Genomic DNA, 13,883 nt, shown 5'->3' on the forward strand with positions numbered 1-13,883 from the left:
AACGTATACACACACAGGAATATGCCTAATCCACACACACACACACACACACACACACACACACACACATAAGCAGAAAACATACACATGTATGTCTTCTCTGACGCCCCCCCCCCCCCCTGAAAAACCACCACCACTGAAAGGACCTGGAAAGGGAACAGGCTGGATTATGCAATGCACTATGGATTGCAGATTTGTCCGAACTGGATTTTTCGATTGTTAACCTCTGGATTGTGCTTGATGGTGTGTTGATTGCTACAGCGCAGCTTTTGAGGGGAGAACCCTCAATAACCCTCACCCACCCCCACCTCCCTCCCAGACAGGAGGGATGGTTCCATGTTTGTCTTTTTTTTTTCTTCTTCTTCAGTCTCTTTTGCTTTCTCCACCTCCTCCTCTCCTCTTTGTATTTGTGCACTTGAGCAGAACCTATTCTTATCCCTTGCCCACAGTTTTTGTGTAAAAAAAGCCTTCGGTTTTTGTCTAACAGTGCCACTGATGAAAAATGGGGCATTTATGTAACTGGGTGTTTGTTTGAGTTCAGATCAACTACCCCACTTCTGATTGTGTAAAATGGTTGTTAATGATGTTAATGATGGTAATTATGATGATAATGACAATTTCAAATGATATGTGTGATGTGCAAGGATGAACTCGGGACCCCCCCCCCCCCGCCCCCCAACCCAAAAGCACTCAGACACCTCCGAGCTCAACTGGACTGTGTTCAGTGAGGTCCAACATTTGCAATCCTGAAGATGGAAAGAGAAGTTCACAGATTATTACAGTGCGGCCCAATGTGAGGAGACACACGCATATCTTTGCCACAGTGTGCTTCAATCGTCCAACTTCTCTGATTGTGGATTCTGATTCTGGTCTGAGGTTTGCGTCATGTGCTACTTCGCCATTTAATACAGTTCAAAACAAGCAGAAAAAAATTCAAAATCAAACTATTTCAACAATCAAGCAAAAATGATGCTGCATGTCAAACTGATTTAGCCCTAGGTGTTTATAAACTGACTGACTTACTGACTTGGCTGCCTTCTTAACTGTTTAGACCCAGCTGTACAAAGGCTTCAGGGGCCCCGGGGCCCCGTGCAGCACGAATAACCATAGATGACCGAGCTCTCCTACATTTGTTTGTGTCCTCGGACACTGAAGCATGTTTACCAGTGTACGGTTCATACACTTACATGTACATTTTGAATGAAGCCGTCCGAGAATCAGTTTGGATTTGACTGAAACTGAAAACCAAGAAAAACGGGGAATGTTTGATTAATGTTGTACTCTTAAAGAAAAAGAAAAAAAAAATCGAAGGGCCTAAATGGTGTCTGTATATATCAGCTCTGTTTTTGACATGTTTGAGGTTTTTTTTTTTAACATCCATAAACAGACTGTGGACCTCATCATCTTTATTGATGATTGCCTCCACAGCTACAGCAGAGAGATGGTACTTTAATCTCCTCAGCCTTTCTCACAGATTACTTTAATGATGCACAGAAGCTTTTATTTTAAGAGAACAGTTTATTCTTTTATTTATCCTTTTTTTTTTTTTTTTTTCGGATAACATCTGTCAGTTTTACTCCACGTCCTGACCAAACTAATGTCGAATCACATATTTGTATGTTATAGTATGTTGTTGACAGAATTGTCAAATGGACAGTTATAAATAATGTTAATATGTTTTTTTTCGGAATAAAGATTTCAACAAAATTGCATCCAACGGGCGTACTGCTGTGATTTTTATTGCAATTTAATTAGAGAGCTGGCAATATTGCCATGCTGATAATGAGCTCGCTTTATGGCTTCCTTTAATAGGGGCCTTCACTGGGCCATTATTACAGTGTGGGATAGGTGAAGTCATGGGGTTCGAGGCACCACCTACTGCCATGACACACTGGTGCCTGAAGCCACAGTGATACCAGGAGTCACGCCTGCTATGCTTCAGAAAACATATCCTGCTCCCCGGCAGCTGAAAAAAAAAAAAAAAAAAAAATTCAAGCAATTCAATTTACTGCTAAGATAACTGGATCTAGAAATAAAATAATCCGCTTTTAATGTAATTGATATAATTATGCACGGCAGATGTTTTTCTGTATTTAGTGTTGAGTGAATGAAAAAAGTAGATTCACACAAGCGTAGTTTTATATCCAATTATATTCAGAATGTAGTGTTTTATTTGTTTTATTTCATTGGACTGATGTTTTGCTCCCATTCAAACTGCTGTTAAATTATTCTCCCACTCTTGTTCTGAGGATGGATTAATAAATATTTTCACGGCCATCATTTTCAGCAGCAGTGCAAGAGTTATTAAGAACATGAACTCACTTTAATTCAAATGTCATGATAGAACATGAGTCAGCAACAGAAGGAGGCTAAAAGTGATTCATTGATCAGCACGCCTGTTTTCCCCTTTGTGACATTTCTAATATGCGTCATGAATAAATGCACTGATTCTGTTTCAAACCCAAACTTTTCAAAAAAGAAATAATAACAGCAACAAGCCAATGTTTTCATAATATTTATGGATCACAATACAAAAAAACAGTAGTGACATCCTATTTTACAAACATAATATCACCTAGGGGCACAAACATGAACTAACCCTCTGCACAGCAGAGATGGAGGCAACACAAGAGGGGGGAAGACGAAAACTGAAGGACAAACATCAAGACACACACACACACACATGAAGAGCAGCTCTGTAATAAATACATATGGAGGGAAGTGAACTTTTTCAAGGTAAAGGCTTTTAAAGACATGATTTAGTCTCTTCTCTCCAAAATTATCACTCAACTGACACGAAGTCTTAAGGCACTTGAAAAAAAAATTCCAGTACCAACCACTTCCAAACTACTGTGCAACTTTAAATTATTTAAGTTCAACAGCAAATGAAAATCTTATCAGAAAACCGACCCCCCAAAATTTAAAATCACTACAAAGAAATGGGAGCAGGCTATAACAAGCACTAAAGTGTAAAATGTCAACACTGAATATTTAGGCCAGAAATTGTCACAATATTGACTGACGGAGGAAAAATTGGATGTTTGTATGGCAAACAAGTTAAATCAATGTGACTTCATGATCGCACTCTTGCGGTGGCCACAAGCGCAGCTTGTATGGGATGAAATGTTTACAGTAAGTGCACAGCTGACACTTCAGGAGAGGAAGTTTGGATGACGGTTCTTGTACTTTAGCTCAATAGTTTGTGGACTATCACACATTTTGGCTGAAAAGCTATAAGAATTCAAACACTACCTCACTCACTCACGATACAAATACCATAAATACAGTGAGTATCTCTCCCACAAGATAAGAACATGTTGCATTTAAGTGTATTCTGTTTAGGGCAGACATACAATCATTAATGTTTTTCCTCTGAAAATAGTATTATCATCAACACACATTTAATCACGTACATTTTCGTGAGGTTTACCCTTCTACCCCTCCTGTCGCAGTCTCTGCTTCAGTCTCTGTTCCTGTTTGTGAACGTTGGTCTAACTGAGCGGTCAGGAAGGGGTTGAAGAAGAAGTCAAACCCAAACTGCAGGGCACTCTGAGCGCTGCCCCTCCAGTCATGTTCGATCTTGTATTGCCTGCGACTCGGCACGTTGGTGCCGCCACAGGACAAACAGTGGAAGGCTTTCAGCTCAAACACGGGCCATTTTGAGCCTAAGCGGCCCTCAAGTATGGTGCTGAACTCCACCAGGCTTCCTGTGTTTAAGCTTAGAAGCACTGACTTGAACTCATTACTGGCACGGAGAACTATGTCCTTCGTTGCATCCTCGTCCTCTATGTATGTCCCGTTCTTGATCTTTCTCTCCAGTGGCATGCCCATTGTGACTTCGAATTTGTATCGATCAAAGCGTTTCACGTGGCATTCATGCTTGGCGAGCTTTTTTAGTTTACAGAGGGGGTTTTCAGGAGGAGGAGCTGGAGCGGGCAGAGGCCGGGGCTCAGCTGTGGCGTTTTTAATCTCGTCACACAGAGGATATGGCTCACCATACAGGCACCGCATCCAGTTCCCCACGAACACAGGCAGCAGGTTAATGACTGACTGAGGCCCATTCTCAATGTCGGTCACACGAACGTATTTGAAGCGGCCGGTCCAGGTTACACGATGTCCTTCCAGGTGAGAGCACAGAATCTGAGTTTGGGCCATGTTGGACTCTTTCCAGGCCAGAGGACCGCAGAGGTTGCTGTATTCAGGCCACGTCAGGGTGGAGTTATAGACCTTCATGCCTTCAGATCGGTAGACATACATCCAGCAGAAGAGCACCACCGCACTCAGCCACACCAGGATGAGCTTGACGATACTGCTCCGTGACAGAGACCGAAAAACCGCAACAGGGTTGAGGCTGAAGCGAGTCCAAAGCCTCAGCACTACTGGTACAAAGCAAACTGTCAGTGTGACCACCATCTTGGTCACCTCCAAGGCGAGGAACCACTGCACTAACTGGATGATGAACATTGCAGCCAGGGCGAGTGAGAGTATAGGAAGAGCGAACAGGAAGAGAAAATACCCCACGCAGGTGCGGATGAGTCCTATAGCACTGGCATTGTTGAGGAACACCAAGCAGAGCTCACACCAGGTGAAGCAGACAAGGTAAGGCACCAGGCACAGATAGGTGCCCTTGAAGCCTCTGAGCTGGGCCATACGGAAGAGGAGATAGAAAAGGTGTCCGTAAAGGAGACAGGGCATCCCCAGGTTCAATACCACAATGTCCCCCAGAGGCACAGAAATGAATGTTGCTCCAAAGACCTTTAGGAACCAGAGGGAGTCCGGGAGGAGGCAAGTGAGGGAGCACGCACCGCTTAAGACTTCTGTGAGGAGAGCTTTACGAGCAAAGAGCTGAGCGGAGGCATGAAGGCTGAGGAAGGCAGTGATGGTGAAGAAGAGAGCGATGGCAGCGAACTCTGAGCTGGGGATCCAGGATTTATCAGCAATAGGGAAGGAGAAAACCACAAAGATCACTGAGAGCAGGAAGTACCTGGGGACACACAGACACAAGATGAATGCAATCGGCTGCATAAACGTTTTGTATGTGTGAACTGGCATTTTCTTTCATGACTATTACAGTACTGTATGTCTTTTCAATATGCTTTTTAATGTTTAGGTTCATGAAATTACTGCCCATGAAAATAATCTGTAACCCTGAACAAAGTTCATCTGCAAATAAAGCCAAATTATCAACTCAAAGTTATAAACCGAGCAAGTGAACGAATATGTTTAAATATGGATCAAGTTAAAAAGAGATGAACGTACAGATAAGGCTCTAAGTGCGTCCATCCAAAGTTGGTCTCAGCTTGCTCCATGTCAAGACTGGGTTCAAAGTGAGAGAGCAGGTCTGTGAGAGCCCGAAAGTTTTCCCATGCTTTTGAATTCTACGAAAGGGAGATGAATATTAATTTCTTTTGTTAAATCACAAACGCTCACATTTACACAGCTGCAGAACTGAACACAGTTCCAAAAGCTGCACGATGAAAAGCTGTTGTCACGAACCTGAAATACCCGCAGTGTGCAGATGACCATGGAGAAGAATGAGAGGTAAAAAACCAGCAGGGGGATGAGGAAGATGAAGAACTCGATTGTGAGGTTGGAGATGATAAAGAAGAAGATGAGTGCATTGACGTGATGGGTGGGGATCAGGGCGCTGAGCCACTGCATACCAGCCCGTGAGGCCCAGTCGATGAGGTGCTCCTTGATCTCCAGCAGAGCGTACAGAGGGAATTTGAGCAGCTAGAGAAAGTTGATCAGCAGCTTGTCAATAGAGGTGAGCAACGAAATCAGTTCACATTAGATTCCATCCCGACAAATGCAAAACTGATTCCCACGTCCCACCTTCTGGTGTAAGGGCAACTCATCTGGATGCTTCACTACGACACCATCGTCGTCGTCGTCGTCTTCATCGTCGCCTCCTGCAGCAGCCATTACTGGTGATGGTGCGATTCCCTGAGCATACTTCTTAGTCATCTCAACAAAATCATCAAGACCTACATGGGAGCTGGCTACAGAGGAGACACATGGTTTGTTAACACAGCTACTAGCTTTTTACTGCGTGACTATGATTTCATCAGGTTGAGTGAATTAAAATAATGCATCGATTTTTGTTGGACATCTTAGAAGTTAACCAGGAAATGCGTAGTCAGTCAGAACTGTAATGATGTGTGGTTTTTAAAGCAGGAGATCACAAATACCCTCATTGGTGACCATTGTCTCCAGGACTCTCCTCTGTTTCTTGGCAGAGCTGTTGATTGGACCAGGAGAAAGCGGTTTTCCTGTCGATGAAGCAATTGTTTTTTGACTTGGTTAAAAAAAAAATAAAATAAAAAAATCTTTCATATGAAACTTGTTGATTTCTTTTCCTGCTTAAAATAATTTATATCCTTTGAGTATTCTTACATTTGACATCCTAATTAGCTTCAGTTTGATAAAATGACAAACTGTCTCCTGTCAGCGTTGAATTTAGGTATATCTTGTCTGATACCTGGCTCTGTGTGAACGTGTTCAACGTTCTCAAGCATTTCCGAAATGGCCACCGACTTCTTCCTCTCTGGGTTCAACTTCCAGTACATGAGCAGAGCTGCTTTCCTAACTCCTCTCTCGAAACGAGTCTCCATACACAACTTTTTTACCTCCTCAAAATTCTCCAGAGTGATGCCTGAAAGACCAGAGAAGGCAAATGTGCAGAACGTTAAAAGACAAACTCCTCATTACACCTCCAGACTGAGGGTGTTAACAGTGAGACATTTTAGTACCTTTCCTAGAGGCCAAGCACTGTTGCAACAGTTTGACGGCGTCCTTGCGGCCTTGCTTAGCAGCCTGGACCAGCCAAGTGACAGCTGTGCAGTTGTTCAGCTCCTCATCCCTTTCTTCTGCTAGTGCCAGGAAGTAACGCCCCATCTGGATATACACACACACACACACTTTTATACTTGCAAGGCAAACATCGCTGTGACTCAGTGACTTGCCCTTCCCATCAATGTCACTCTAAAATGACGTTTATCATTACCTCTTCTGTGCCCACCATATGGCCATCAAAGTGAACGGCATTTGCACTCAGTTCATTGATACTGACCTTGGTCTGTGCTTTAGCTTCTCCTGACTTCGCTTTCACCTCCAGATCTTCAAAACTGACCTCCTCCTCTGGCTCCTCTATTTTAAAGGGAAAAAAAAGACATTAATGCAAAACCATGTTTTATAGAAAGTGAATGTTTAGTTTAATTTCTTTCTTCTCTCTCTCTGACACTCACACACACACTTCTTCTTCGTCTTTTCAGTTAAAACAAATCACTTCAATGGCCATGGTGTCTGTTCTCTACGTCACTTACAACTATCCAGACTATTAACTATAAGTTATCATATTTGTCTGCTATGTGTTTTCTTACTAAACATTGAACAGTGATTTCAATTACGCAATTAATTGAAATGTTTTCAATTTCTTCAAAAAAAGACACATTTTACTCTTAACAAACTTTTAAAATACTCAGCACTGATGGCCCACATTAAACACTAACATACAGTACATGGAACCAGCTCAGGGACATGAGTAATCCCACAGCGTGAACTGCATGAGCTGTATGAACATGACCTCCCCGCCCCAGCTTTAATTATCATCTTTTTTCAGCTCATGACTTCTGCTTCTCTCAAATCACATTGCCTCATTAGATCCAGAAGTGTCACGTGGAAAGGTTGTTGTCTTTTAGAAAAGATGCGGGCGGCAACAAATCCGGAAACGTTTTCCAAGGTCTCAAACACCCACACGCTTGTAAGCGATATGGGTCAGGGAGGTGGTGCACCGTCTGTGTCTGTCTGTCACAGGAAGCAAAAAGAAATGTGATTGGCTCCAGCAACTTCCATCAGATGCTGACCTATGCTCCTGGTACGCCTCTCATCCGTAACCCACCACCCTAAAATATCTGTTTGCTTAGCTCAGTCAACAGCAGCTGTTAGCTCCTTTGATGCAACTCTGTGTGAAGTTTAAATGCTGGATTTGGTCCATTGGAACCAAACTTAGCTGATCTTCTCAAGTCAGCAAAATGGGAGAGGCTGCTTTACATGTGATAGTGAATGTCTACAGTTGTCATGGAGACACTATATTACACACAGTAAACTGAGTGTCAGCTACATTGATTGTTGAAGAAGAGGGAAGTGTTTTGGTGTTTGTTTGTTTTTTTTTTGCACAACTTAAATTATAAAAGGCCAAAGGTCACCATTAGTCAGGAACTTGACTCTCACCTGGTTCAGGTGTAGGAGGAGTCCGGGGAGATGCGGCAGTAGCTGAGGATGCAGTAAGGGGGTTTCCAGTAGCTGCATTGAGCTGAGACCTGCCCACATGAGAGAGGCTCCTCAAGGGCTGACAGAGGGGTGAAGTAGGTGTTGTAGACAGGGAGGAAGTTTGCAAAGTGGGGCCTGAAGAAGTCTGAGGAGAGGCAGTAGAGGGAGATGATACAGGTGTGACTTGACGTGCCGGCATGGTGAGTTTAGGCTTAGGCCGGTCGGAGGTTGGCGTGGTCGTGGTTGCAGATGAGCTGGATGAGGAGGGGCCTGCCCGGAGAGTGGCAGGGGACAATCGGCTTGGATTTGGGGTGGACAAGTTGCCAGTCAGTGATGGCTCCATGGCTGAAAGTCACATCAAACAACAAATCAGTCACAAATAACAATTTAAACATGATCAGATAATGACAGAGACCTGAAAACAGAAAGGGTAAACTCTGAGTAATCTAATCTTCAAGGCAAAACAAGTGCAGTAACAGCTGTTGTAAAGGGAGCCCTTACTCTTTGAGTTCACTCACTGAAGATGACAACTTGGACCGTAGTGAAAATACAAATCTATTAATCCCCTCCTGACTATGATCATCAAACAATTGGGACATTTTGGGTCATTATATCATATTTATTCATCACTGTACCTTAACTATGTAACACAACTGCTCACATGAATTATTTTGTCAATTAATAATTAATTATTCTTGAACTGATGAGAACTGCTGAAAATATTATTAAGACTGGCTGTATGTGACACTACAGAATGAACGTGAATGAACTTGATGGTTAAACTACTGTTATATTATTACTATAGATGATAATAATAAAATTTATCTTTATGGTACCGCATATTACAACATCGGCTCCAGTTAAAATATGAAAAAAAATGCATTGAAGAGTAAAACATCTCTTTTATATGCCACCACTTCACCTTTCTGATCATCCAACAGAAACTGACGGGTAATAATAAGTGAAGTAAACAGGCTGTAGCTGGTCACCTTTTTCAGCCCCCCCAAAAAACATTACAGGTCAGTTTAACTCAACATAGCTGTGGAAGATCTGTGCTGTGCTCAAGTTTAGTTTCAGTTTCTCTGCTGTAATAGCAGACCCGTCCTGTGGCCGGTTTGGACATTATTTTCGGGTTATCCCTGGAAGCTATATTAAGAAGGTGACATCGGCTGGAAACGGCTGTTGACCCGCACGGGGGAGGGGGCTGTAAAGATACTGATTAAACTGGTGAAGGGGACGTGCTCATAATAAGTAGTGACCCAAATTCAATCACGGTTATATTTAAGCACATCGTATGTTACGATCGTAAGGTAACATACATACATGAAGACACCGGCAGCTAAAAAAATGCAAAGGTTTTATTGCTAATGCTAAAGTCGTCACCGCTCGCCGTTATCGCGAACGTACCGCTTTATTTCTAAATCCTCGTCCAGGTAAAATAAAAAACGGCTCAGAGAGATGTGTGATTTTCCTCCTAGTGGGTTTCCCACGTCATTCTTCCCTCTCGCTTTGGTAATTTCTGCCTCCTGTCGCCGTTTTGCTGTCGGTCAAACTCCAAATCAGCCACAAAGTACGAGAAAGTGTCAGCTGGTCAGCCACACGCCCCGCCCACTCCTGTTATGCTTGTTGTGATTGGACAAAACACAGGAACTGACTCTCATAAACACAATCTGATTGGCTGCAGGCGCCACTCGCGCAAACAACCTCCGTCAGTCCTGAACAATCGACTGTCGAAAGCTTTCATATTATAGGTTAAACGATTGAATCCTGAAAATCAGAAACATCCATCACTATTTATTAACACACAAAAAAGGTTTAGGAAAAAGAACATTTTTATCAAAATTTTTTAAAATGCTTTTTCAGTTTTATGAACTATTTTTCTGTGTTTTTTTATGTTTGCAATGACGGTATGTTAGTTTTCTACCAAGAGATGGCAGTAGCCAATATGACATGTTTCAAGACTTCAACTTGACAAAACAAACAAATAACTATACAAAAACACTATAAAAACACAAAATTTTTTCACAGTCAAAAAACGCATATAGATATTTATTTGTTTTGGTTTTGATTTGTAATTATCTTCTCTCTTACATTTGTATTTTTATAGACTTCATGATGCAATTCATTGTTATAATTAGTCCTTCATTTCAAAAGGACTAATTATACCAAAAATGATTACATGCAAACCAGGGCTCTTGTGAGCCACCTGCATGTCTGGCATGAGATGAACTTTCTGGTAAGAACTATGGAATTAACCTATGTTTTACTTTTTTAAAAGGTGCATGCTCATCTTGAGTTAAAAGACTCAAGATCAGAAGTCATTTCCTGTCTAAATCTCACATGAGGACATTTTTTTTTCTTTCTAGTGCATCCAATGCAAGTAATTTGACAAAATCAGTGAAAAGAACCTCAAACAAAGCTGAGATGGCAATTTATTTCTCGTTAAAGAAAACCAAAACAAGTGTGGAGCAGACTGTTTGGAGAACAGAGTTCAAACTTTAAGCTTAGTTCATTGACATAACACAATGCAGGGTTCACTGTTACACGAGGAGACTATCAGGCAACATAGATGAAATTAAGGTTATACTTTTTGACCCTCAAATTGGCGAGTGAAACACCAGGAACAGCAGATGGTGTACGGTGCCTCAGTGATTTGCAGGGGGAGCCCAAAGGGAGTTCAGAGTTGGGTTGGTAAGATGAGTGAGTCTTCATTGCGTTTGATGCAAGCCGTGCAGGCGGAGAGCAGCTTTTTGTGAATGGGTCAAAAATTCTGATGGCCGGATTTCAGCCCACAGACCGCGACTTTCCTATCACTGAGGTACACAATGTTAATGTTAATGTTTAAAGCTTCATCACATGATCCAAACTAAATGTTATGATTGGAGAATCTGGGCACAGAATTTTGAAGTTACTTATAAGGAAAAACAATCTCACTTAAAATTTGTGATTTGTAATTTGTGTGTAGTATTTTTGATTGATTAAACTCCAGTGTGTGTTACTGAAGGTTTCTAACTGAGGTGTATCTTTCTGTCTTCATACATTGCCTCCCCCCATAAAGAGCACAAATTAGACAATGAAGTAAGAAGGTTCAGAGGAGCAGGACCTAGACAGCAAAGGAAAGAAAGACACAGGGCCTTGCAAAGAGAAGGACTCAACAGAAAGAGTGAGATTAAAGTTCACTTCTGGGAAGGCGCGCAGATACCACATTGTGGGAAAAGAAGGGAATGGGGGCAGTAATTGCTTAACTGCTGCTGCATTAAAGCAGTTATGTAAATGCCTGCCGATTAGTAGATTAATGCAATCCAGTTGAGGGGATAAACAGGGCTCTTGTACTGGTTTTAGTCTTCTAATGCACTCCCTCAATCTGTCTTTTAAGAGAATTTAGACGCGCATGCAGTCAGTGATGCAACTATAAATTAAGCAAGGCAGCTCAGGACAGATTTTTATAATAATGAGCTTCTTATGAGTCCAAATCTTTTGATTATGCAATCTCCTTTAGATTTGTTTGGTCTATGGTCAATGTCTAAGATGGTCTCAGTCTTTACTTGTTGCTTTTTTATCATGTGGTTACTTAGCTGAATGGTGGAAATTTGAAACAGCTGGTGTTTTGACATGACAGCCTGTTTTTTGTCTGTCAGTATCCCCTCTTCTGGAAGTACTGACTCAAGACTGAAGTGATGGAGACTCACCATCATTTTTCCTAATTCCATATGTGCCAAGCTCTCTCACTCACTTTCAGTGAGTATAAAGTTCCGTACAACACAGTGTAACGGAGGCCATTAGTCCTACATTCATTGAAACACCCCTCATCATATCTGGTCTATGTCTATGGTAACACGTCCTTGTATATACGGTTCATTTCCCTCCTTTGGGCTACCATGGCATTGTATGTGGCCAGCAACCATAGAAACCAGGATGTTTATGTGAGAGTGGACATTGCTTGCAATGGTAATGAGTATTTCCATCACAAATCTAGCCCAGCAGCTCTTTTGACCTTTGAATTTTCCGTCTGAAGGAAAGTACTCTGTAATTCTGGATGGACAGTAGCCAACTGACATTTAGCTCAATTGTTAAGACTTATGACAGTTGGATTCACACGTACTGTTTATCTGATGCCACTAATATAAGAACCAAGGTCATACAATCTGCTGGGTTACGAGAAATTTTCCATCTTGTATATTTGCAGCCACTGACTGATCTTAAAACATTTGTTGATATAATTCTATAGAGTTGTGCTTAAATCCCTGCTCCATCCAACATGTTTTCCTAATAGGGGAAAAAAAAATCTCCTTCCTGTGGTTTACATCCCTTCCACCACAAATACAAGCTCTCTTTATATTTATCTGCTACAGTTTTGAGACTTGGGTGGAAAACCAGCCGCAGAAAAAATGGAAATTAAGTGATAGTACATAGTTTATAATAGTTGTGATTTTAAGTTTGTGTTATCTCAATTAGATAAAATGAATCAACAAATGGAAATATTACATTATGTTCTGTTTGTGTTTGCAATTTATCTTTTTCAAATCATGCAACGTGAGTCAGGGGAACTAATAGTAATTCAATCCTATAACCTTAATAACCCCACAAATTTAGTCATACTTTTGTACCATTATAGTTCACTTATCATTATAATGTGAGACTGGGTGGCAGCAGTAACGGTACCTTTGCAGAGTGAGGTACTGGACTGTGTAATTGAACATTTAACATCACATTTCTAATAAACAGTGCATATCTCATATTTTACTTGTAAAATCAGCAACAGGAAGATACATGTTACTGAGTTTTAAGACATTTTTACTGTTGATACATTACAGAGATTGCTGTCTTGTCATGTTTATCTTATGAATGAATGGTTTTGGGAATAGGCATGGAACAACAAGCTCATATTTTTTAATGACTTACTGGTGAGTCATGCCTGGGAAGCGTAATTACCTTCATATGAAAATGTTACATCACTGCAAGCGCTCGAGACTGGCTATGTGGGTTTACATTGTGGAAAAGAGGTCAGTTTGGTGGCTGGCTCTAGATACTACCAGAAAGGTGCCTAATCTTTGATTCAGTATCCTTCTTTTGTGTGGGATTGTGTTTCAATTAAATCTTCCACAGTCGGCTGGTTAGCTCCTCATTTGATTATCTGACCCTTTCTGAATACCAAAATGCTTCTCTAAAAGCTATAATAAGCTCAATCTGCATGCAGTCATGAATATGTTAAGCTTATTATGGACAGCTCCAATGGCTATGCTGAAAATCTTTAGTAATTCTGTTAAAACAGTGGCTCCTCACATTACTGTGTACCCCCCCAAAAATGGAAAAAGGCCTACTGAGTAGATCAATCCTTACCAGTGCTAATGAGTAAGGGAGTAAGGGAGAACCTTTTCCTTGAAGTAAAGCACACGCTGAGGACATATACAATAATTTTACCACCCTAATTTTCTACCACATCTAATAATACCCAATTTTTTTTTCTTTTGTCTGAAGATGAAGTATTGTAATGCTTACCTGTAAAGGTTTTTGTATGTCAAATAAAGAATGGCTTACTTTATCTTTTCCTGTTTCTCTTTGAGAATGAGCATGGTGCAAACACAGGCTCGTAAAAACACCATTCAGCCTAA

The 13,883-nt window shown here is 41.3% G+C and overlaps 1 protein-coding gene across 2 annotated transcripts; it reads right to left on the minus strand.

The window, feature by feature from the left end:
* Positions 1–2,359: 2,359 nt before the first annotated feature.
* On the minus strand, positions 2,360–9,839 carry wfs1b (Wolfram syndrome 1b (wolframin)). Of its 2 annotated transcripts, XM_029512294.1 has the most exons (10): positions 9,679–9,839; positions 8,233–8,616; positions 7,073–7,149; positions 6,753–6,897; positions 6,482–6,655; positions 6,192–6,272; positions 5,836–6,002; positions 5,497–5,733; positions 5,260–5,378; positions 2,360–4,984 (listed from the first exon to the last, which is right to left on the minus strand). In XM_029512294.1, exons 2-10 carry the CDS (start codon positions 8,612–8,614, stop codon positions 3,427–3,429), a joined length of 2,940 nt encoding a protein of 979 aa, XP_029368154.1. In that variant the 5' UTR covers positions 8,615–8,616; positions 9,679–9,839; the 3' UTR covers positions 2,360–3,426. The 2 variants fall into 2 exon arrangements, with proteins under 2 accessions (XP_029368154.1, XP_029368155.1); XM_029512295.1 differs by lacking the exon at positions 9,679–9,839 and having other exon boundaries at positions 7,073–7,806; positions 8,233–8,371.
* Positions 9,840–13,883: the final 4,044 nt, after the last annotated feature.

The sequence above is a fragment of the Echeneis naucrates genome, chromosome 10 (assembly GCF_900963305.1).
Source record: "Echeneis naucrates chromosome 10, fEcheNa1.1, whole genome shotgun sequence".
Classification (NCBI taxonomy): Eukaryota; Metazoa; Chordata; class Actinopteri; order Carangiformes; family Echeneidae; genus Echeneis; species Echeneis naucrates.

Coding starts and splice junctions, on each gene's coding strand:
- wfs1b (XM_029512294.1), bottom strand. CDS start 8,614: ATGGAGCCATCACTGACTGGCAACTTGTCCACCCCAAATCCAAGCCGA. Junction 6,003..6,191: donor GACAATGGTCACCAATGAGG/GTATTTGTGATC, acceptor TCTCCTCTGTAG/CCAGCTCCCATGTAGGTCTT. Junction 5,734..5,835: donor AGTTGCCCTTACACCAGAAG/GTGGGACGTGGG, acceptor AACTTTCTCTAG/CTGCTCAAATTCCCTCTGTA.